The sequence below is a fragment of the Colius striatus genome, chromosome 6 (genome assembly GCF_028858725.1).
Source record: "Colius striatus isolate bColStr4 chromosome 6, bColStr4.1.hap1, whole genome shotgun sequence".
Classification (NCBI taxonomy): domain Eukaryota; kingdom Metazoa; phylum Chordata; class Aves; order Coliiformes; family Coliidae; genus Colius; species Colius striatus.
In genome coordinates this window covers 2234852-2256164 of record NC_084764.1, presented here as the reverse complement: position 1 = coordinate 2256164, position 21313 = coordinate 2234852, and the positions used below count along the sequence as shown (strand labels likewise).

The window sequence follows — 21313 nt, the reverse complement described above, 5'->3', positions numbered from 1 at the left end:
CTGCTCTCCAGCAGGTCACCCCCAGCCTGTCCTGGTGCAGGGGGTTGTTCCTCGCCAGGTGCAGGACTCTGCCCTTGTCCTTGTTGATCCTCATGAGGTTCCTCTCTGCCCAACTCTCCAACCACTTGAGATCCTGCTGAATGGCAGCACAGCCTCTGGGGAATCAGCCCCTGCTCCCAGTTTGATGCCATCAGGGAACTTGCTGAGGGTCACTCTGTCCCCTCATCCAGGTGGTTGATGAAGGTGTTGAACCAGACTGGCCCCAGAACCCATCCCTGTGGAACTCCACTGGCCACAGACCTCCAACTCCACTCTGTGCCATTGATCAGTACGCTCTGGGCTCTGTCATTCAGCAGCTCTCCATCCACCTCACTGCCCACTCGTCCCAGCCACACTACTTGAGCTTTCTGATGAGGATGTGATGGGAGACAGTGTCCAAAGCCTTGCTGAAGTCAAGGTAGATGCCATCCGCTGCTCTCCCCTCATCTAGCCAGCCAGTTATGCACTCATAGAGGGCATCAGCTCCCTTAAAATCAATCAGCAGGCTTCTCAGGATTCCTGCTCAACCTCTCCCACAAACAGCAACCTCAATTCAAGAGAATGGAGAGAAACTTCTTGATCCAAACAATTTCACTGCAGCAGTTCATTGCAATTCAGCTACACCAGTGGAGCACAGGCATGGTGCAGAGGATGGGCAGCCACAGAGAAGAAGGTGCTGAGAGGACAATGAAGCGTGCTGCTCGCTGCCTTGAGAAGGAGTTTGAAATGCTGAAGTCTGAACATGTCCAGGGCAGGTTGCATTAAAAGTGTATTTTAATAACTTGGCTCGTGCTTCATGTGTTCAAGGTGGTGGTGAGGCAAGCAGCAGGCTGGGGGCCAGGTTTGGGATCTGAGCCCCACAGCACATTGTAGGCAAGTGTTTAGAGAAAGTCACGTGTTACATGGCACCCTGTGGGCACAGATCATCTACAAGAGAGGTTTTGTACAGGAGGCCATCACTATCAGCTCAAGCAAGAAAGCAGTAGAGTGTTGATGAAGTCTCTCTCTACTGCTTGAGTGCTAAGCTCCTCTTGGCTACCCATCTCAACCCAGCTGTGAGCAGCTGGATATACAAGCTGAACAGAACGTCACTCTGCTGTCCTTAAACCCCCTCAAAACAAGAGCAGGGATGTGCAGGCCCTTGAATGCATCAGTTCCACCTGCCCTTGCTGTTGGCTGGGCTTTGCATAACTCAGCACCTGTAGAGTTAGGAGTTCTGTGCTTTGCACTGGGGCATCTGAAGAGGAAATCACATGTAAAGAGGATATCCCGCTCCAGGAATGGGCTTTCTCCCTCTTGAGATAGCAACAATTTAACTGTAGTGTTACTGTGAGCCTTGTGCCGACTGTGAACAAGACAAGGGAGGTGGAGACCAGGTAGGTCCCTGGGAGCTCTGGCAAAGTTTGCTAGAGCAAGTCCATCCCTCTGCATGGCCAGCTGCTGCTGGAGGCTCTGTGGCTGCTTTAGATGTCAGACCTGTTACCTGCTGTGGAGTTACTCCAACGTTAATCCTGTTCACCTGAGACTGACCAAAGTCTCCCTTGAAGCAAAATGACCCTTCTCCTTCCAAAGAGGTGAGGAGTGGGGAAGCTGCCACCTTTCATGGCAGAATGTTCGAATGGGTGATCATCTTCCAGCAATAACTGTGCACCTTGCTTCCAGCCTCATTTAGTTTGGCTGGAGCTCAGACATTCGTGCCTGTTCAGTCTTTCCCTAGTAACTTAGGAGCTTCTGTGTGACCACATCAGGGTGGATTTTATAAAACACACCAAGGTTACATCACAGTCTTCTGTTTGCTGAACCAGTGGATTCAGCCCTTCAAGCTCCTATCATGAAAAAGCCTTCATTTGCTGTATATTCAGCTGTGTGTCTCTTCTTGCACTCCCTCCAGCTCTTCCTTACCCCTTTATCAGATGCAGACTCCAGTAACCTTTCCCACTATTGCTATACACCAAGATGAATGGTGCCTTATCCTTCTTATAGTCTCACACATGAATGACTTCCCAGTTTGTCTACACAGAATCCAGATGTCCTCATTTGCCATTAGAGGCTTCTGCTGAGTTGTTTCCCTTCCAGAAGCTGGTGACTTGGTGTTTTCCACACTACAGTCTTCCCTTTCGTAAGGGGGAGTAAACCATAACATAGATTTGTCATTCCTTTAATCATAACTTCACACTTCAGTGTGTTAGAATTAACTCTGCTTAATCAGAGCAGAGGTCAGATCGTTCTGTGTGATTGCCCTGTCCTCAGGATTACTCAGCACTCCATCAATCTTTGTTCCACTGCAAAATCTGGCCAGTCCAGGTGTCAGGTTTATTTCCAAATCACTCATGAAAATGGCAATTAGTTTGAGACTAGTAAAAATTCCTCAGAAGAAAACCTCCTTCAGGGCTGGAAGGGACCTGCAAAGCTCATCCAGTGCAACCCCCCTGCCAGAGCAGCACCACCTAGAGCAGGGCACACAGGGACTCATCCAGCTGGGTTGGAATGTCTCCAGAGAAGGAGCCTCCATAGCCCATCTGGGCAGCCCCTGCCAGTGCTCCCTCACTGAACACTGAAGAAGTTTTCCCTTGTGTTTCTTTGCAACCTCTTCTGTTGCAGTTTGTCCCTGTTGCCCCTTGTCCTATCATTGGCCATCGCTGAGCACAGCCTGGCTCCATCCTCCTCACACCCACCCTTGATGTATCTGTAACATGAATGAGGTCACCCCTCAGTCTCCTCCAAGCTGCAGAGCCCCAGCTCCCTCAGCCTTTCCTCACAAGGGAGATGCTCCACTCCATCATCTTTGTGGCTCTGTGCTGAACTCTCTCCTGCCCCTGTCCTTCTGGAACTTTACTGTCCCCTGCACCTTACTGGTGGAACGCTTTGTAATTGCTTTGACATCCTTCACAGCTTTATTGCAGTCTGGTTGCTGAATGACAGCTCCAATACCCCGTGGTTTGCAAGATCAGGGCATCCATAGGAACAGCACACTTCAGTTTTGGCAGTACATTGGCATCACCTCTAGTACATACCTAAGATAAGGAAATGAAAGAAGAATTTCTGTGCATAGTCCAAATACACAAGGGAACAGTTTTAACTCCAAATCTCCACAGGTGCTTTTATACATATATATATATATATGTGTGTGCACACACATGTGCATGCACAGATGGAATTTGGCTGGGTGGAACCATCTGCTGTCCAGGCAGTCAAAAGCCCTAGTTAATGACTGTCCTAAAGCTAACTAATGACATGGCATCAATCATGTTCAGGGAAAACACTCCCTTGTGTGGTGGAGTGCAGTTTTCAGTGTATAAACTGCTTTGTATTCTGAAGCTTGTATTTAACATAAACATGCATATGGTAACAACTGCTGTTCAAAGTGTGTGAAGCATAAATGGGAGGGATATATGTCACTTGAAACTAACTCCTGACTTCAAATAGGTGGTTGATATTAACTGCTTCAGGGATGGTGGAGCATTTGGTGTGAGTGGCTACTGACTTCAAATAGCTGTTGCTAGTAACCACTTCAGGGATGATGGAGCATTTGGTGTGAGTGGCTACTGACTTCAAATAGATGCTGTTATTAACCACTTCAGGGATGATGGAGCATTTGGTGTGAGTGGCTACTGACTTCAAATAGATGTTGCTATTAACCACTTCAGGGATGATGGAGCATTTGGTGTGAGTGGCTACCAGCCCACATTTTGAGAAAGAGCAAGAGAATCAAGAGTGGTTATATATATGATAAGTGATGTGTAATTGTTCAGGTATTGTGCCCACTATTGCAATGGCAGCTGGAGTAACGAATCTACTGTCACCTTACCACAACCATCTTGCTACTTCTGATACCTGGCACAACAAACACTTCCTTTCCATTTTCTGCAGCATCCCAAGAATTAAAACAGCTGAAGCACTGTCAAGAATTCTCCCAGGCTGTGCTTTGGGGATTGGCTTGTAAGAATGATCTCCATTTTATCTTAATACATGTTGTGAAGCAGCTCATACTATTCATTGATGAAAGATGTGGAGTTTCTTCTCTCCCAAGGCTGAACACGTTTTATTAGCATTCCTGCTTTAGCTGCATCCTTAGTAATTATTTTGCCACCTCTATGAGGTAATAAGTATATAGACCTTGGATGGGATTTTGCTTCCTCCTCATATACATTCCCTTTATACCTGCACACGTGCACATGTGTATACAGATTCATTCTCATTGCCCTTGGCAACTGTGGTTCTTGTCTATCCTCTACATTTTGATCTATGTTGGAAGTTTCACTTCTGAATTGCTTTTTTTTTGTAGCCAGCCACCACTTTCTTATCACTTCTGAAAGAGGCTGGGCTTGCAGCCAGCATTGTGCAACTCTGATAGCTCACATCATACCGCTGACGTTTCCTCAACTGCAGCAGGAACGGATGGTTATGCCTCTACAGACGTCTTTTAGCCCATCCTGACCTTTCCCACTGGTTTCTAGCCCAAAGCTGCAATGCTGAGCCTCCAAAAGCAATAGGGATTTCTCTTTCTCCATCCCACAAAGGTTTATTTTACCAACAACTCACGTGAGCTTATGGTTGTCTTGGGCTTGTGGAAAGACAGGGAAGAAGGCATCTTCCTTTCACATCACACCTGTGCAGTGGGATCTTTCGGAGTAGGTTTCAGTCATTACATCACATAGGGTGAAAAATACCACAACCACGGGCGAGTCGCATGCAATAGCTGCTTAGACACGTTGCCACAGGCTTTACTATCATGCAGCTCCCTTACATCTCTTCTAAGGGATACTCAGCAATGTTTGCCACTACATTTCTTTCCCTTCTTTGATCGATGTTTTCTTGACCTGACCTGAGACTTGGCTTTGACGTCTGCGTGTTTTAGCACAGCATCGTGTTGCAACGGTGGCTTCATTCAGCATGTAATAGGATGTACTGACACAGCTGCCTATCTCAATCTCCTGGGGAATGGTTCTTCCCTTCCTTAAACGCTTCCTTAAGATGTTTTGCAATTCTTTCTTTAAAGTCTTCCTCTGTGGAGCTGTTAATACAGTTCAATCTGCATGATCAGACCTTTTGTGAGTAAGTGGCCAGACTAGATTCCTGCACGGGTTTGTATTTTGTTTGGCACAGGAGCATGTGGAATCTTAGCTGGGCTCTTTTTGCCTACCTGCCCCAAATTCTCCCACACTCAGCTCTCCAGACAACTGTGAAGCTTTTTGGGACTCCCTGATAAATGGCTTTGTTTTGTTAGCAGCTGTGGAGAGTCATGGGTGTAGCATCACTGAGACCGTATCCCACGGGCAGCTGCTGGCACGAGTCATTGTGCTCAGATGGCACAAAACTCTCAGCAAAGGCTGGGTTTACTTGCTTGCATGACCTACCAGGTGCCCTGGAAAGGCTGTCACTCCATCCTCTCAGTGATAACACTCTATATATAGGGCAAGATGCCACGCACACCTCTTCAGGTTGCACAATGGGTCACAAGGCTTAACATCGACTTGGCAATGGGAACGTTGCTTCTGCGCATGTGGAGGGATGCTGGATGCAAGAGCTGCGACAGCCAGACCTTTCTCAGGTAAGAAAGAGGCACCAGAAGCTTCAGCACTGCAAGATCAGCTGGATTTAGTGCATCAGCCAACACTGTTCTTCCTCTTTGACCTGTAAGTGCCTGGCAGCCTATCCCCAGTTGGGTACGATTCCCCTGAGGATGTTCTTTTCCCATAGCTTTTGATTTCTCCCCAGGGCTCTCCTACTGGGGTGCAGCCACCTGCCTGGGTTGTGGAAGGGAAGGAAGCTGCATCTTTTAGGGCAGAATCTCTTGGCTGTTTCTGTCTTTCTTGGTTAATTAGGAGGGAGAGACTTCTCTTGCAGTACTGCATCAGGTGTGGACTGGGGTCTCACAGTGCCAGCTTCTGGAACACGGAAAAGGTAGGAATTAAATCAAGAGCTGTTGTCATGCTGAGGAGAGCAGTTTCTTGATGCCTGCTGAAACATTCTGGCTAGGCCACCCTTGGTAATGCACTCAGAAAGGGGCCATGCTCACCTTGGCACTGAGGAAGCAAAGAGGATCCTGTTTTTAGCTCTTTGAGGAGCTGCCAGAATCAGTGACAGACCTGTCACCTGCCCTGGGGTCCTCTGATCCTCCCTGGGACTCTCAAATCACAGTCCTCAAGAGAAACCACGTTTCTCCCTAGAGTCATCTGGTGAGCAACAACTTCATGCATGGACTAGAGGCTGGTCATGTCCCTTGGAGCTAACAGCAATGCACACTGGCAGCCTGAAGTTGCCCACATCATATGTCACATATGTTAGACAAGAAAAGGAAACTCAAAGGCATATCCCACCAGCACTTGCTGATTTCATTAAGATACCCTTAACTTAGCACAGCTGGAAGAGCTTAGAAGCCAGTTACTTTGGGATAAGCTGTTCTAGGAGTCCCAATGTCATGTAGTGTTTGATGGGAGACTGATGACACTGTTAAGAGCTGGAACCCTCCACAAGGCATGCCTTACAAAAAGAACTTTATAAGCTCAGTAATCAAAAGAAATTGCACTTAGGCACGTGCACAGGTCTCCTACAGGTCAGATCTATCAGAGGAGAAGACCAGCATGGGGTTTTTTTGCTCCTTGAGCTGCATTAAATGTATCATTTGACCTCTGGGGCTTTGCCACACAAGTTGAGTCTGCATTACCTTCAGATAGTTGTAGCAGCCGTCTCCTCTTTTCCCTCTGACGTTCCCCATTTGTCCCAAACACGTCTCAGATGCTGAGGAAGCAGCTGCTGAGCTCCCACAGGTTGCAGCCTGGGGTTTCACAGAAAAACCCAGCTGCTTATTTCTCCTTTAGCACTGCACAGCCTGTGCTTTATGAACAGCACTCCTGAGGCAATCTGCCCTGCTCCTGAGCACAGGGGCCTTAGGTGATCCTGAACTGTAGTGCTACCTGCAGGACTGAATTTGGCCTTCTTTGCTAACCTGGTTATAGCAAAACTTCTTCTTTGTTATTTGAATGAATCCATGAGAAGATGTTTCATTTCTGTGCTAACAGAGCTTTTGCCCAAGGGTGTTTTGCAGCTTGGCTGTTGCGACAGGATGAATCACGTGTCAACAACACAACCATGTTCCTCAATGTCAGGTTCTCTCAGCATCAGGAGCTTTTGGAAACAAGTGATTAAAGAGGATATACCTATTAGTCAGGGTGGGATTCACCTCACCTACCTTCAGCCATCCAAAAGTTAAGCAGCAAGTATGAGCTGGACATTTAGGCTTCTCCTGAAGAATCCGACACAGAGTGGTTTAGTCACTATCTGCAGTTGTCACACTTGCTTTGTCCTCCATTCAGTACACAGGGAATGCAGGCAAAGGGCTTCAACTAGAAGCCTAACTTTTAGGTGACTTAATTTAGGTGAAGCCAAGCCTACTGTGTGTGTGTGTCTTGTGAAAAGGCCAAGGCTGTTTGCCCTCAACAGGAATAGCGCTGCATTTGAACTTTGGACTAATTTAGTGCCAGCTTTGAGTACCTTTGGCTGCTTCTGACTTCAGCTTAAAGAACAGGTATTTCATATCAGGAAAGCTTGAGTCAGGAAAGAGTTACTTGTTAGGCAACAAGCAACTCTTAGTCACCTTCCTAAGGGATGCTGGAGGCTTCTTCCCCTGTCTCATTTCCTTCTGTCTTAAAACCAAAGATGCAAGATGACATATGTAAATGAAAACTGGCTCTCATGCAAAAGAAAACCACCCTCACACCCATTAGCTTCTACACATTGCAGAAACAACCTGGAGCTGATAACTGTTGTGGGGCACAATCACAAAGAAATTGCAGGCAGTGTTCTCCTTCCTCTGTTGTGGTACCTCACCTCTTCTCAGCACTTCAGTCAAGGATACAGCTAGGCTGTGGCAGAAGCAATAGGAAACGTGTGTGTGTCTGTGTGGACAGTTTACTTTAAGCTGTTCCAGGTCAGAATTTTTAAGAGAGAAAAAAAAGCCCCCAGAGAAAGCAGATTCAAAATGTCTGGGTTTTGCAGAAGTGCAAGTGCTCACACCAAGCAGAGCATCACTCAAAGCACGGGAGGGGCCTGGGACCATCCTTTGCTTATTGCTCTAGCTTACCTAGTTCTGGTTGCAAAGAAGCAGTCCCAGTCCATCCAAAAGTTTCCATGTGCTGAAGGTGAGAAGGGAAGTTCACAGCAAACCTTTCCCCCTTGCACAATGGGATAAAATAAGTGTGTCTGCTTTTGCCTTTCCCACACACACCCCTGCAAAACTCCCCCCCTAGAAAATGTAGATATACAAGTAAGCATAGGAAATCAAACCAAGGCTGAAACACTGCAGCTAAGATGACCAATCTGTCTTAACTTGTTCTCCTTGTAACACCAGCTTTTCCTATTGATTCCTACATGCATATAAGAAAAGCATGTAATGAGCCTGCTGGAAGTGACTGGGTTTGCATCCAGTTTCTGTCAGTCAAGGTCCTCATCCAACATTCATTGCCACAGCCGGGGTGGCTGTGGTTTCATGCTTCTGCAGGTCTCTAATAGGAAGTGTCATGCTGTGTCATCCTAATAACCTCAAACCCTTTCATAAGCATTGCTTTTAATCACTCAGGAGGACTTTTCAGCACAAATGGATGTGTGCCTAATAACCTGTGCATAATGGATTAGAAGATTTAATCCCCGAGCTTCCTAGAGCTGTGCTGGACACATGCACATCCTGAGCAGGTTGGAACAACTCATACCATGTATAGGACCAGACCACTCAATTCCAATCATCTGCCAGGAATGTCCAGCTGGCTGCTGCTTTGGATAAAGTTGCTCAGTAAGCTGAATGTCTTTTGCATCAGAAAGTGACAGAAAGTGAGCTGGGGGAAAAGAAGAACGTCTTAAAACATGAACTCAGTTTGGTTTGTTGAAATGTTTTGTGAGTTTCTGGAGGTGCAATGCTTGAGTCTCATCTAAATTTGTGGAGATGCATGCTGTATTAACCATAAAGCCCAGAGACAAGTAAACATTTCAAGTGGAAGAGGGATAGACTGTGGTTTAGGGACCACAGAAATATTGCTTTTCACACCTCTCATGTCCTTTGAGGTAGAAGAGTAGGACAAAACCCAACATGTATGCACAGATAATGATGGGATAGCACTTTTCTGGGGGAAAAAAAACCCCATTTCTTCAGCAGAGTCTTTAATAACTTCATACAGAAATGTCTTTCTCTTTGTTTTATTGATCACTTTTTGCTATGGAGGCAATAGTGGGTGGAACTCAGGGTCTTTGCCTGGAGACAATGGGTAGCTGTGTCTGTTACTCTTGTTGCTACTGTCACTGTGACATAGACAATCTCTATCAGATCTACAATCAGGTTATGGCTGTTATGACATTTCCACAAGCCCCCAGGTGGGGAAGATTTGGTCTCTGAGCACGTTGTGCTCAGTCACAAGACCTGCAGATGTCAATGTTCACACCTTCCACCAGACGTGCTCTTGGGACAACTAACGTGTGGGTGGGAATTCTTTCTGTTCCAGAAATCATGGAGGGGTGGAGCTCTGACTCAATGCAATAAAACACCTGCTCAGCAACTCCTGACACTCTTGAAGGCTGTGAATTTGTTTCAGGTGGCAGTGGAAACGGTGGAGCCTCATACTCGGGTGCCATTGGCAGCACCTGCTTTTCATGCAGCAGAGATCTCGATGGCGTCGACTTCTGCCTTCCCTCAGGTAAGTGGAAAAGCAGAGCAAGCCTGGCAGTGGTCTTTGGTTCAGATAGGTTGCTAGGGCTATAAACAAGTCAAACTCATTGTCTTTCTCCTTGGCTGTTTGTAACTTCAGTCAGTATCTTTCCATATAGCAGAGAACCAGCTGCCACTTTCCTGGCACCTTTATTTTACCCACGTGGGTGCAAATTGCCTATTCCATGTTGCAATTCCATACTGAGGACTTGGTAAAAAGCAGAAAAATGGGTCTTTATTCTCTTTTTCATCCTTTCTTTTCCCTCCCTCAACAGCATAAAGGCAGTAAATCAACCCCCTTGGAAAATGAAGAAAGAAAAGGGATGACACGCTGCGTAGCCAGGAGCGACGTTGATCCGAAGGTACCGACTTCAGCCAACTCAAATAGGTGGCACTAAGCCAATGTTTGCTTTAGAACAGCAGGATTCCCCCTTCCCAATTTGTTTATTGAAGATTCATCTGTCTGTTTAGAAATAGGACAGTTGAATGAAAGAAAAACTGTGGTGGGTTTGTCATGGTCTGGGGAGGCTCCTTCTCTGGAGACATCCCAAACACACTTGGGTGAGTTGCTGTGTGCCCTGCTCTAAGTGGTCCTGCTCTGGCAGGGGGGTTGCACTGGATGAGCTTTCAAAGTCCCTTCCAACCCTTGAGATTCTGTGAAAGTGGGACTGATTTGAGCCTTCTTTTACTGCTCTTTATTGGAGCTTCAGCTCCAGAACGTTGCCAGTGTTGGGAAGTCAGAGCGTGGTTGTTAGAGATCCTTTGGGTCGTTAATTGGAGTTTTCAGAACAAAGGCCCTACTTCAGGCATTGTGCAACTTATCTCAACAAAAGAAAAACAACTCTAGCAACCTTTGCAGGGCCTGTGGCAGAGATGCATACGCATCAAACACCTACCAGCTGTATCACTGATGACTTTTGTCTCCAATCTCAGCTTGCAGATGACTACACGTTGTGTCAAGCTGCCTCAAAGTAAAACTGAGGGCTCCAAGAAGCTACCTTACTTCTGATGGTATCTTCAAGGGTGTGTGATTCAAGGGTCTGTAGCTCATAGGAAACTTGGCTGTTTAATTTATTGCTAGTGCAACCAGACTTCCAACTCAACAGAAAACTGCAAACATCATTTCACTGATGTATGTCACAACCTTATCAAACTGATCTCTTGTTGGTAGCATTCTGGCAGCTCCTCCAGATGGAAATTGGTGTACAAAAAAGAGTGGCAAGCTAGCACTAAGCATAGAATCACAGAAAGGTGGGGGTTGGAAGGGACCTTCAGAGCTCATCCAGTCCAACCCCCCTGCAGAAGCAGGGTCACCTAGATCAGGTCACCCAGGAACGTGTCCACGTGGGTCATGAAGACCTCCAAGAAATCCCTGCATATTGGGGCCAGGACACCCTTTCCACAGCTTCAATTTGTTGTTGTTCTCCTAATTTCTCCTTATCAAATGAACCTCCAAAAGCTGTGTTTGCTATCCACACGTGTTGCAAAAACAAGACTTTCTCAGACACTCTCGATTTGCCTCCTGGCTTTTGGATATGTCTCCTCTCCTCTGTAATAAAGCTTGGCAGAAAGCTGGCATTCAAAGCAGAGACTTGTGCAAGCTGCTCAATTTCTGCCTCTTGCTGGCACTGGGTTCCCTGGGAAGCTTTTGGTTTTTACTGCAAGTCCCAGCTTGCCGTCTGCAGCAGGACAATAATCATTAGGAGAGAGTTACAAAGTTTAACACGTTTGTCACAGACTTTTGAGTCCCAGAACAAGAAAACAGGTATAAACCTCTCCTTAATGGCCACCCTCAAAAAACTGTCTTCAGTTGGAGATGACTTGGCAGAGCTGTGTGAGAAATTGAGCAGTTGCTAGGAAAAACCCATGCCCAGGAGCTGTGCATGGAGTTTCTCTGGGTGCTGACCTCCAGTGCAAAGACAAATAAGTTCCACTGCTAGACTTTTAGGAAAGGTAACAACCTTGTGAAACCCCCTTTGTATTTGGAGATGGATAAGAGCATGAGGAGAGCATCTCTTTAGCTGTTTCAATGAGTCCTGAGTTGACAGTTTGCTTCCCAGCACCTTACAGGTGAATACAAGGGAGGTGATGAAGAGCTGTAAGGTTGCCCATAGCTACAGTAAACCTAGCAAATTCATCCCTGGGTGTTGGTAGTGCATTGTCTTACACAGAATCATTTGGTATTTCCAAGAAGTCGTTTTTGAAAGCATTTTCCTTGACAAATTATGGTTAAAAACCCAAAAGCTTGTTGGCTCATCATCTGTGAATGCACTGAGCATGGCTCTAGAGTCATGCAAGTGAGAGCAGGCATCAGGTATTGCTAATAAACCATACTGACCCCATGAATAGACCAAGCTGAAGGAAGCTCAGCCATGACTTTCCTGCCAGCAAACACACTAAAGGGACCTCTCAGGTTCACATCACCATCTCCTTCCTCTGCTGTTAGTTCCCTGAGTCTCTTTCCCCACGTTCTCTCTTGCACTCTTTGTTCCATGGCTGTGCTGTGGCTGACAGAGCCTGTATGCTGCTCTCTCTCAGGACTCTGAGGCAGTACAGTGACATCTTGCTCCTGGTACACAGAGTTTCCATGCACAGCCATCTGCCTTTTCTCTAACACAGCCTCTCCTCAGAGCTCTCCTCCTAGAGGTCAGAAAAAACTCTTGCTTCTCATTCCATCACCTTTCTAATCCATACATTCTGGCTGATCAGGTATTTTGCCCTGTTATTCTCTTGGCAAGCTCTTAAAAGTTACATGAGTCCTTCTCTTTGCACCAAGCTACGACATCAAATACCTCATCCAGTTTCCAACCCCTGCCATTGATGCCTAATAGAATCCTTCCAGACTTTCTTATCAGCTTGTCTTCATTTGCATGTGAAGGATGAAGTCTTTGTGATGCATTCTTCATGTCATCTAGTGAATTCTGCTCTAGCCAGTTTTGGAATGAGGACTTAAGCAGTGCTTGGTGCCTTCACACTTGTTTCTGTTTCTCTTGTTCTACTTTAATAAAAGCCATGACATTTACTGTGCATCTCTGCCAGTCTTTAAAACCAAAATGTGTTCCAAAATGCTGACTGAAGAACTGGTGCCACTCAGGAAGGTTAACAAAGCACCAGCACTAAGTGCAATTCAGTTAACCCTTTCCTTTGTTTCTCCTGAAATACATCTGCTGAGCTTTTTACCTGTTGGTCTCCCTGGAATCTTAGTGAAATCTGTACCTCCCTGAAATCTATAACCTAGAAAGGTATAGAAATAAATGGGCAGACCCAAGGAGCATTTGTTCTTTAAAACCTAAATGGGTCGAGGTGAGAAGACACAGAGGTAAGGTGAGACAGAGGCTGATGAAAAGGGAATGGTCTGACAATAATAATTGGAACAATAGTGGAGAGCTGGCTCAGACTGGATTCTGATAATGCTGAGATCTTACTTCTGTTTAAAACAAACACACCTACAAAATACCCTGTGCCAGGGATTGATTTACTGTTTAGTTGTGGAATATACCCAACCAGAAGCCAAGATCTTCTACTCCTTGCAGCCCAATAAAGACAAAGCATTTGTCCAGCACTTTATAGCCCTCTTGTTGTTTTGGGTCTGCTGTTCCTGTACCTCACAGCATAAAGGACTAACAGTTTAGCCAGTCCCCTTATGGGAAACATTCCTGGTTATAAGCTCAAGAGCAAAGCTTTGTATTTATTTTAGGCACTGGTTAATTCTTATTCAATGTGTCTTTAAATCACCCAGGATTTTGTTTCAGAAATCCACCCTTGTTTCAGTGGATAACTTCATAGCTCGGGAATCACTGCCCTTTTCTTCCTTCATTCCTTTTCTGACCTTCCAGCCTTTTGTTGCCATGGAGATGGAAACCCTTTGGGATGCTAAGCTAAACGTGTCCATGATGAATTCCCCGTGGCCCAATGCTTTACACACTTCAGCTGATGTACTGTCTTGTCTCATTGGTTTCTCTTATTTTGACCTTTTTTAGTAGCCTTTGACTTCTGTCACAGTAGCAGTGCCTGGGGATGTGCTTTCTCTTCTTTTACTTGAGTTTCTGACCATCATTTGTAACTGAGGTTTCTCAGAAAACAGGTAACATCTCATTATTTCATCACCTTCCACCAGCACTCCTCCATTTCCACTTCAGATAGTACTTTCAAGCTCTTGGTCCTTGGCTTTTACAGCAGCTTCCCACTTTGGCCACCTCTTATAGTTGTTTTGTGAGATGACTTTACTGAGGTTTACTGATCTATTTGCCTTCTGCCATTATCTCAACTCCTCCTTCAATATCAGTGACTAACATCAGGCATCTGTGCTGCAGCCATGGTGAGCTTTGTCTATTTTATGCCTCTTTCTGCTGATACTCTGGCTGCTGGAGCTGCCACTAAAGGACATGATGAATCCCTAAAGCACATGTGATTGGGGAAACTTTTACAGACCTACTTGGTCGGGTCTAGCAGCTCCAACAAGGAATTGGACATAGCTCTCTTTGAGATGGATTGTAGTCAAACCCATGTACTCCATTATACTACTCCATGTCTATAGGATAGCTAAGTTTGGTAAGGAAAACTTCTGTTGCCACAAAGTGAGCTTGGAGCATTCATCCAAAGCTAGGAATCTCCCTGCTGGCCTGAGGCATTTCCTAACACTCATCCTTAGATACTTCATCATGAAAATGATGCTTTTAAAATCAAGCAAGAAAAGTCTGAGAAGGTTGGTTGGTTGGTTGGTTGGTTCATTTTATTCCTCTCTGTACTTACCCAAGACTTACATTACAAGCAGAAGCTTTTGCACAGGTCTCAAATCTACCCAGAGCACAATCCAGGCTGTTGGTCAATAGTGCACCAAAACTGGAGCATCTCTTGTTTGTGGGTTCACTGAACTTTGTGTCACACTGGATGTTGATGATGATGTGGATGATTTCATGGAGCTGCCTAACTGATCTTTTCCATCTTCTTTACCATATCTCTTCATCCTCTCCCTCCACACCTTCTGGTTGGATGCTTAGATGACTGCAGACTTTAGGGTTTGATCAAGCTTGTGGAGAAAGTATTTCACTGCCTCTTGTGTTTTTGCTATGACATCAGCTGGAAGAGATGGCTTCAGCAGAATCTGGGCTCTTCATGGTTGTTTGATTGTACAAGAAATAAGAGTCCCAAACTTTAAAGCACATTTCCTTTGTTATCCTTTCTTTTTCAGGAGGAAGAAATGTCACCTTACTCCCTGCTCACTGTACGAATCATAAAGCTGAAAAATGCTCATCAGGCAGATTTTCGTAAGTACCTGCTTCTCTTACTGACCTTACACAGCTTTCAATTGACTGTCTCATCCCCTGCTTGTGCTAGCCACTGCACAAATGCACACCAGAAAGAATGCTAGCTGAGAAAGCACAATCAAAGCCAATCTCTGCCACAGAACATCTGTTTAACACTTCAGGCTCTTGTTGGTTGGGGTTTCTAAAGAGTTCAGCAACAGGTTAATGCTGGGTAGATGGACTAACTCTTTAAGGCTTTCATAGAGTCATAGAATGGTAGGGTTGGAGGGGATCTTTAGAGATCATCCAGTCCAACCCCCCTGCAGAAGCAGGTCAACCTAAGCAAAGCACAGAATGATCCAGAGGAATGATCTCAGAGGAATGAAGGTACCTTAACCCTCAGCTTTCATACCCATGTGTTTATATCCCCTCAGCTTTCATACCCATGTGTTTATATCCCATGTCCATAACAAACCCCTCCAACATAGAGCTAAAATCCTTACACATCACTCAGGATTCTGTGAATTTCCGTTTCATTTCAGAAATGGAGTGAGCTGTGCAGTGTATGTCATGACATCAACCACGTTGTTAGGGATGACTCTTTCTCCCTCTTCAAAGATGTGTAGCAGAAATATTGGGGTTACTTTAGGAGGTGATCCATTACAGCCTGCACATTAACTATGCTGAGAACACACGATATTTGACCAGCCCTTACCTGGGTGTTTCACTTTCACTGAGGTTTTCCTCTGGTTCATTTTCTTCTGCTGTTCCTACACGTGCCTTATACCACTGGGCTTGTCACTAATAACTACAGTCTTGCATATCCCTTGACAATACTGTTCTTCCTTGTCTCATCATGCACTTTCTCTCCTTTTTTGGAAGATGATGTTGAAGGACAGCCTCCCTGCTGCACAGCATCTTGCAGAAGCTATTTCTTGACTCCTCTCTCTCTCTCTTCCCACTTTTTAATACTTTTAATACAGCCAAAGTGTTTGTGGGCCTGAAAAGCCCTCTACAACTGCTGTTTGCACAGAGCAAAGGCTCAGTTCTGCAGCTATTTTAGAACCATTCTCCCAAATGTGATTGTTTTGGCACAGTTGTCTCAGCTGGCAGGGGAAATGGCAGCACATCATGTGTCAAGGATGCTCTCTGATTGTCTTGATACACTGCTTGAAGTTATGAGCTCAGACAGTATGTCTGCTTTTTCCAAAGGAATCAGATTAGCCATTCCAAGGTGCTGGTTTGTTCTAGGCTACTTTTGGCTTGTGAAACCCTAACAGCTTTTGCTTCAGCAGACTACTTTGGCACTAGAGGACAGGCAGAACAGATCCTGATAAATCCCAGCTCTAAAGATCCATCTTTCCATGAAGAAGAAAGGAATCACACAGGCTTTGAGAAAGGTTAGGGACATGGCAGGATGAATCCCACTCACTTTTGTCTTTCAAGAAGACACCTTTGTTCATTTTTCAACCAGATGGGCAGGAGTTCTCAGTTCACACACCGTGTAATCTGGGGTTGCAGAGGACAGAAGGAATACAGTAGGATAGCAAAGAAAGTCAGATTAACTTCTACTCTTTTTGACAGTTATGCAACACTGCATGTGTGTGCAAGAGCTCACCTTCACTCCTTTGTAGTGCTGGTTTCATGTATTTTAGTGTTACCTTTCATCTAGAATGGAAATTGAACAACAAGATAAGAAGTATGATTCACCAGCTCAGGCAAAGGGATTGCACTAAGTAAAGATGATGCTGCATGCTCAGAGAATAATGTTCCTGTTGTGACCTTGTCCTCCACCCTGAGGACAGTGGGATTTCGGAGAAAGTCTTGCAGAGTGAGATGCAGGCATTTAGGAAATGCCCATTTGCACCCCAAGTGGCCATCTCTGAAGCAGAGATCGAGATGTGTGGGCTCAGTTTTCAGCTCTGCCAACAGGCTTGTTTCGACAAGTCATCCAAACACTCTGTGCCTCTGTTGCTCTGTCTGTAAAACATGGATAACACAGTATCTTCTCCCATCTATTTTACCTCTCTTACCCATTTAGAAGGTGTGCTCGTTTTGAAAGAGGCTCTCTCTTATGTGTAGAGGGATCCTCATTTAAGATACAACCTATACACTAGAAACAGTGAGAAGTATCTTCAGATTCCTGTGTTAATCAGCAAACAAGATCTGAGGACAAAGCAGGTGGAGAAAAGGATATGTTCTCTCCTTTCTGTTGGTAATTCCTCAGGTACTGTGACTTTGGGCCTGTTTCTTAAGGATTGTATCATAGTGGAGTACTGTAAGCCAGCGTGCCATTGAGCAAGGAAGACAAAGGAATAGCAACTCTTCTCCTGAGCAGCAACCTACCTGTGCTCTCCAAGAAGCTGGAGTCTCCCAGGGGAAAATGGTGTGATACCATGTGATTTAAGCACTTCAGTACAATGCAAAAGGATGTCTTGTGGTTGGTTTTTGCAATGATGCTGATGTCCTTCCAGCTTCACGTGTTGGTTTTGATGTTTGAAAGTATCTGAAGAATCGGATAAAATCTCTCACCCACGCCAATGTGTGCTGAGGAAGGTCAGAGAATGAGATTTGCTTAACCTTGTCTCAGGAATTGGTCTTTTTTCCCTTGAGAATTGACTGTAAGCAGCTGATCCAAGTGCTCTGTGGCTGGGAGAGATCAGTGGGAGGCTGCCAATTCGTGAGAGGACAGATATTTCAGGTTCCCCTAGGTTTTCACCTATCCAGCAGCAAATGCAGCACCAAGCCACCTTTCCAACCAATTGCAGCAACTTCCATGACTTGTTTTTTCTGCTTGCTTGCTGGCTTCTCACCTTGCTAGGCACCTGCTTGCCTGGGTTTCTGCTCACCTCCATTGGGCTACAACATCCTCTGTTTCCCTCGTGTTTCCCTCTGTTCATTGCAACCACAGTCACTCTACATCCTTTGGACACAGACTATCAGTGGTTCTCCATGACTTACCAAATCCTGGCTTCAGAGAAAGCCACTTTATATACTTCTGCTGATGCTCCTCACTATCAGGTGCACCAAAGAGGATTCAGGGTGTTTTTACACCTCAGGATCCGTGGGCTGTGTGTTTCACAAGCCTGTGATGAAGGCCCAGGCTTGATCTTGAAATGTGATGCTGCAGCTCTGCCCGTAGACAGCACATGCTGCTGGAGTTTGGCAATGATTGTATCTGTTTTGACACAAAGGAAAAAAATGAAAACAAAGAAGAAAACACCCCACTCCCTGCTCAATGGATTAACTGGGGCCTTTTCATGTACCCAGTATCGCTCCATCTCTGTGCTGAGGCAATAACATTCAACTCTGACATTTGCTTTGTACTTCACATAACTGCTTTCTGTCTTATCTCATGCAAATGCTCCTGCCAGACCTGAGCTAATTAGTCTCCACTGTATTCCTAACTGACCTTTATGCCAATTTGTAATCGTGGGGCAGATGCAAAGGCACGTTTCTGGCACTCCCTGACCTCACTGGGAGCACTAGAGAGGAGGGCACCTGGATAAGATCACTTACACTCATCTTGCTACCCTGCAGTGTCATCACCAGGCTCCAAAGCTCCTCTGCAGTTAGGCTGGGGAGCTGGTGGGCATGCTAGAAAGGAAGCAATTCCCATGTAGCTGATGGTGCTTTGACAGTCTGGCACCTGCTTTGCAGAGTTATTCCTCTGGCTGCAGACAGCCTCGTGGGAAAGAATTACTTTCTCTAGTCATTGTTGTGTTCATTTGTCCCTCCTCAGCTGAAGGTTAGTGCCAGAGGCTTTTATAAAAGCTCATGTTTCCTGGTTCTATTAATGGCATCACTTCTTCTAGAGAATTCCCCATGTTTAAGAGTAATATCTGGCTGGGACGAGGTGGCAGGAGCTCAGTGTCTTACATACACTGATAAGAGTTCCCTGAACCTTCTTTGCTCCAGGTTGAAGAGTCCCACCTCTCTCAGATTCTTCTTGCATGGTAGTACCCTCATCTTCTCTGTCAGCTCTTGTTCCACTCACTCCAGTGCATTCTTTACCTCTCCTATGCTGGGGAACCCAGAAATGACTGAGCAGAGAGGAAGGAAATGGGCTCAAGTTTCACCAGGGGAGGTTTAGATTGGAAATCGGGAAGAACTTTTTCACTGAGAGGGTTGTTAAGCACTATCCCAGGCTGCCCAGGAAAGTGGTGGAGATCTCATCCCTAGAGATGTTGAAAAGATGTGTAGATGAAGTGCTGAGGGACGTGGGTTGGTGGTGGATTTGGCAGTGCTGGGTGAGTGATTCGACTTGATCATCTTAAAGGTCTTCTCCAACCAAAACAGCTCTATGATTGCTGGCTCATATTCAGCCCAGTGTCCAGCAAAGTGCACAGGTCCTTCTTTGCAGAGCTGCTTTCCAGTCAGTCAACCTACAACCTGTCCTGGTGTGTGGAGTTATCCCTCCTCATGTGCAGGACTTTGCATTTCCTTTGCAGAACTTCATGAGGCTCCTGTTGGCCCAGTTCTCCAGCCTATCCAGGTCTCTTTGAATGGTGGCACAACCAGCTGGTGTGTCAACCACTTCTCCCAGCTTTGTACCACGTGCAAACTTGCTGAAGATGCTCTCTGTCCCGTCACCTACATTATTCAACAGCTAAACAGCTTTGTCCCCTGTATCAGCTGCTGAGGTACATCACTAGTGATGGACTTTGTGCTGCTGATCCCAATCCTTTGAGCCTGGCAGTTGAGCCAGTTTTTAATTCACCTTGTTGTCCATTCCTAGCTTGTACTTCATCAGTTTGACAAATAATTGTTGACAGCTTATTTTAAGTGAATATTTATGAAAGCAACACACAGATGGAACAATGATTTCAGAAAGTAGCCTCCTCTAAACGTTCTGCCAAAGAAAACACTCCAGCACCTCAGTAAATGCCAGATAAAGGAGCAAGGGAAGACATTAATAAGTGCTGAGGCTGCTCATTCGTGCTTGGCTCAGTTTTTGGATCAGTTGAACATTTTGGCCACCTTTGTAATCACAAGGAGGACGTTGGATTTGTGTTTTCCAGACACTTGAGATCAGCTTCACTTATTGCCCCCCTTTACCAGAGGAGGGATGGTCTAGATGACCCGAAGCTATATTTGGTTCTTGACTTTTTTCCAGCCTTCCTGCATGCTCTTGAGAAACTCTGTAGATCAGAGGCTGTGATACCACTCACCAGGATGAGCATGTGTCAGCTCAGCAGGCTGTCAGACAGCACAGTGCAGGGAGATGTTTCAGCTATCAGACAGATTGGTAATCACAGCCCTCCTTGCGTGTTGTAAATTGAGCATTACGCTGCTAATTGCCAAAGTCATTATATTATCCCTGTCACTTAGGTTATGTAAAAGCCTCACTCGATGAAATGTTGTCTTTGGAAAGAATTTCAAAGACAGAAAGGCAACCTACATCCTCCTGGCAGTGTCAGGAAATTCCCTCAGACTCAGCATGAAGAGTTACCTGGGAATATCCCTGTTTGGCAAACACCATCCTCCAAGAACATCCCCATCCCAGGGCCTCTGGGCTTTAGGCAACACTTTTTATTGAGGCAAAATATCCCACAGCAATGTAGGTGATATTCAGAGCAAAGACACTGGGATGAACTCTTTTAACCTTGAGGAACTGAGTCAAGACCTGTGCTGTGCTTACAGATAGCAAGTGGTCCCCTCTCTGCTCATGAGGCAGCTATTGGCTGCTGTGGGACCAGACTTCAACCCTTTTCCTCTTTTCACACCAAAGCCTGTGTTTAGGATGGATCAGCCCTTGTGGTTGCCTCTGGATAAGCTCCTGTCCAAGGTCTAAGAGTCTCTCTGGTGCTTGCTTGGCTCACGATCTGGGAGAGGTGATCTCTTGCAGTAAGCGTAGGCTCACTCCCCTCACCCACACAGACCAAATCCTTTCTGCTGCTTTATTTCTCCTGGGAGGAGATAGAGTAGAAAATAGCTTCTACATCTTTAAGGCACCAGCAAACACCAGGAGAAGGTTCCAGCTACCTACAGACTCCTGAAGGAGCGATGGTAGGTGGTAGGCCTCTCCCTTCCTTACCCCACCTAGGGAGACAATGCCCTAGGCAGCTGCAATAATTACTTTTCCTCATGAAGGGTTAATAACCAGGCATGCCAGACATTTATTATCTGAATCACACTCAAACCTGATTTCTCTAAGGTTTCTCACGAAGCTAAATTGCCTCAGAGACAACTCGTGCCCAACCCCTCTGAGCCTGACGCTCACTCTCTGCTGGATTGGTCACAGCTTCTCCTCCTGCCCAACCTGCAGAGAGCTGTCACAGCTTTGATCAGGAGCAATCCCAATCTCTTGGCTTTTTTCTTTTATCCACTGCCT

The 21313-nt window shown here is 45.7% G+C and overlaps 1 protein-coding gene across 1 annotated transcript in view; it reads left to right on the top strand.

Annotated features, from left to right (window-relative positions):
• The first annotated feature begins 5540 nt into the window (after positions 1-5540).
• LOC104562915 (cytosolic phospholipase A2 epsilon) overlaps positions 5541-21313 on the top strand; it is a 31409-nt gene continuing 15636 nt past the window's right edge. The window contains 4 exon segments of the mRNA XM_061998119.1: positions 5541-5640; positions 9628-9722; positions 10009-10095; positions 14925-15000. Of these exon segments, the coding sequence (XP_061854103.1) occupies positions 5541-5640; positions 9628-9722; positions 10009-10095; positions 14925-15000 (358 nt within the window).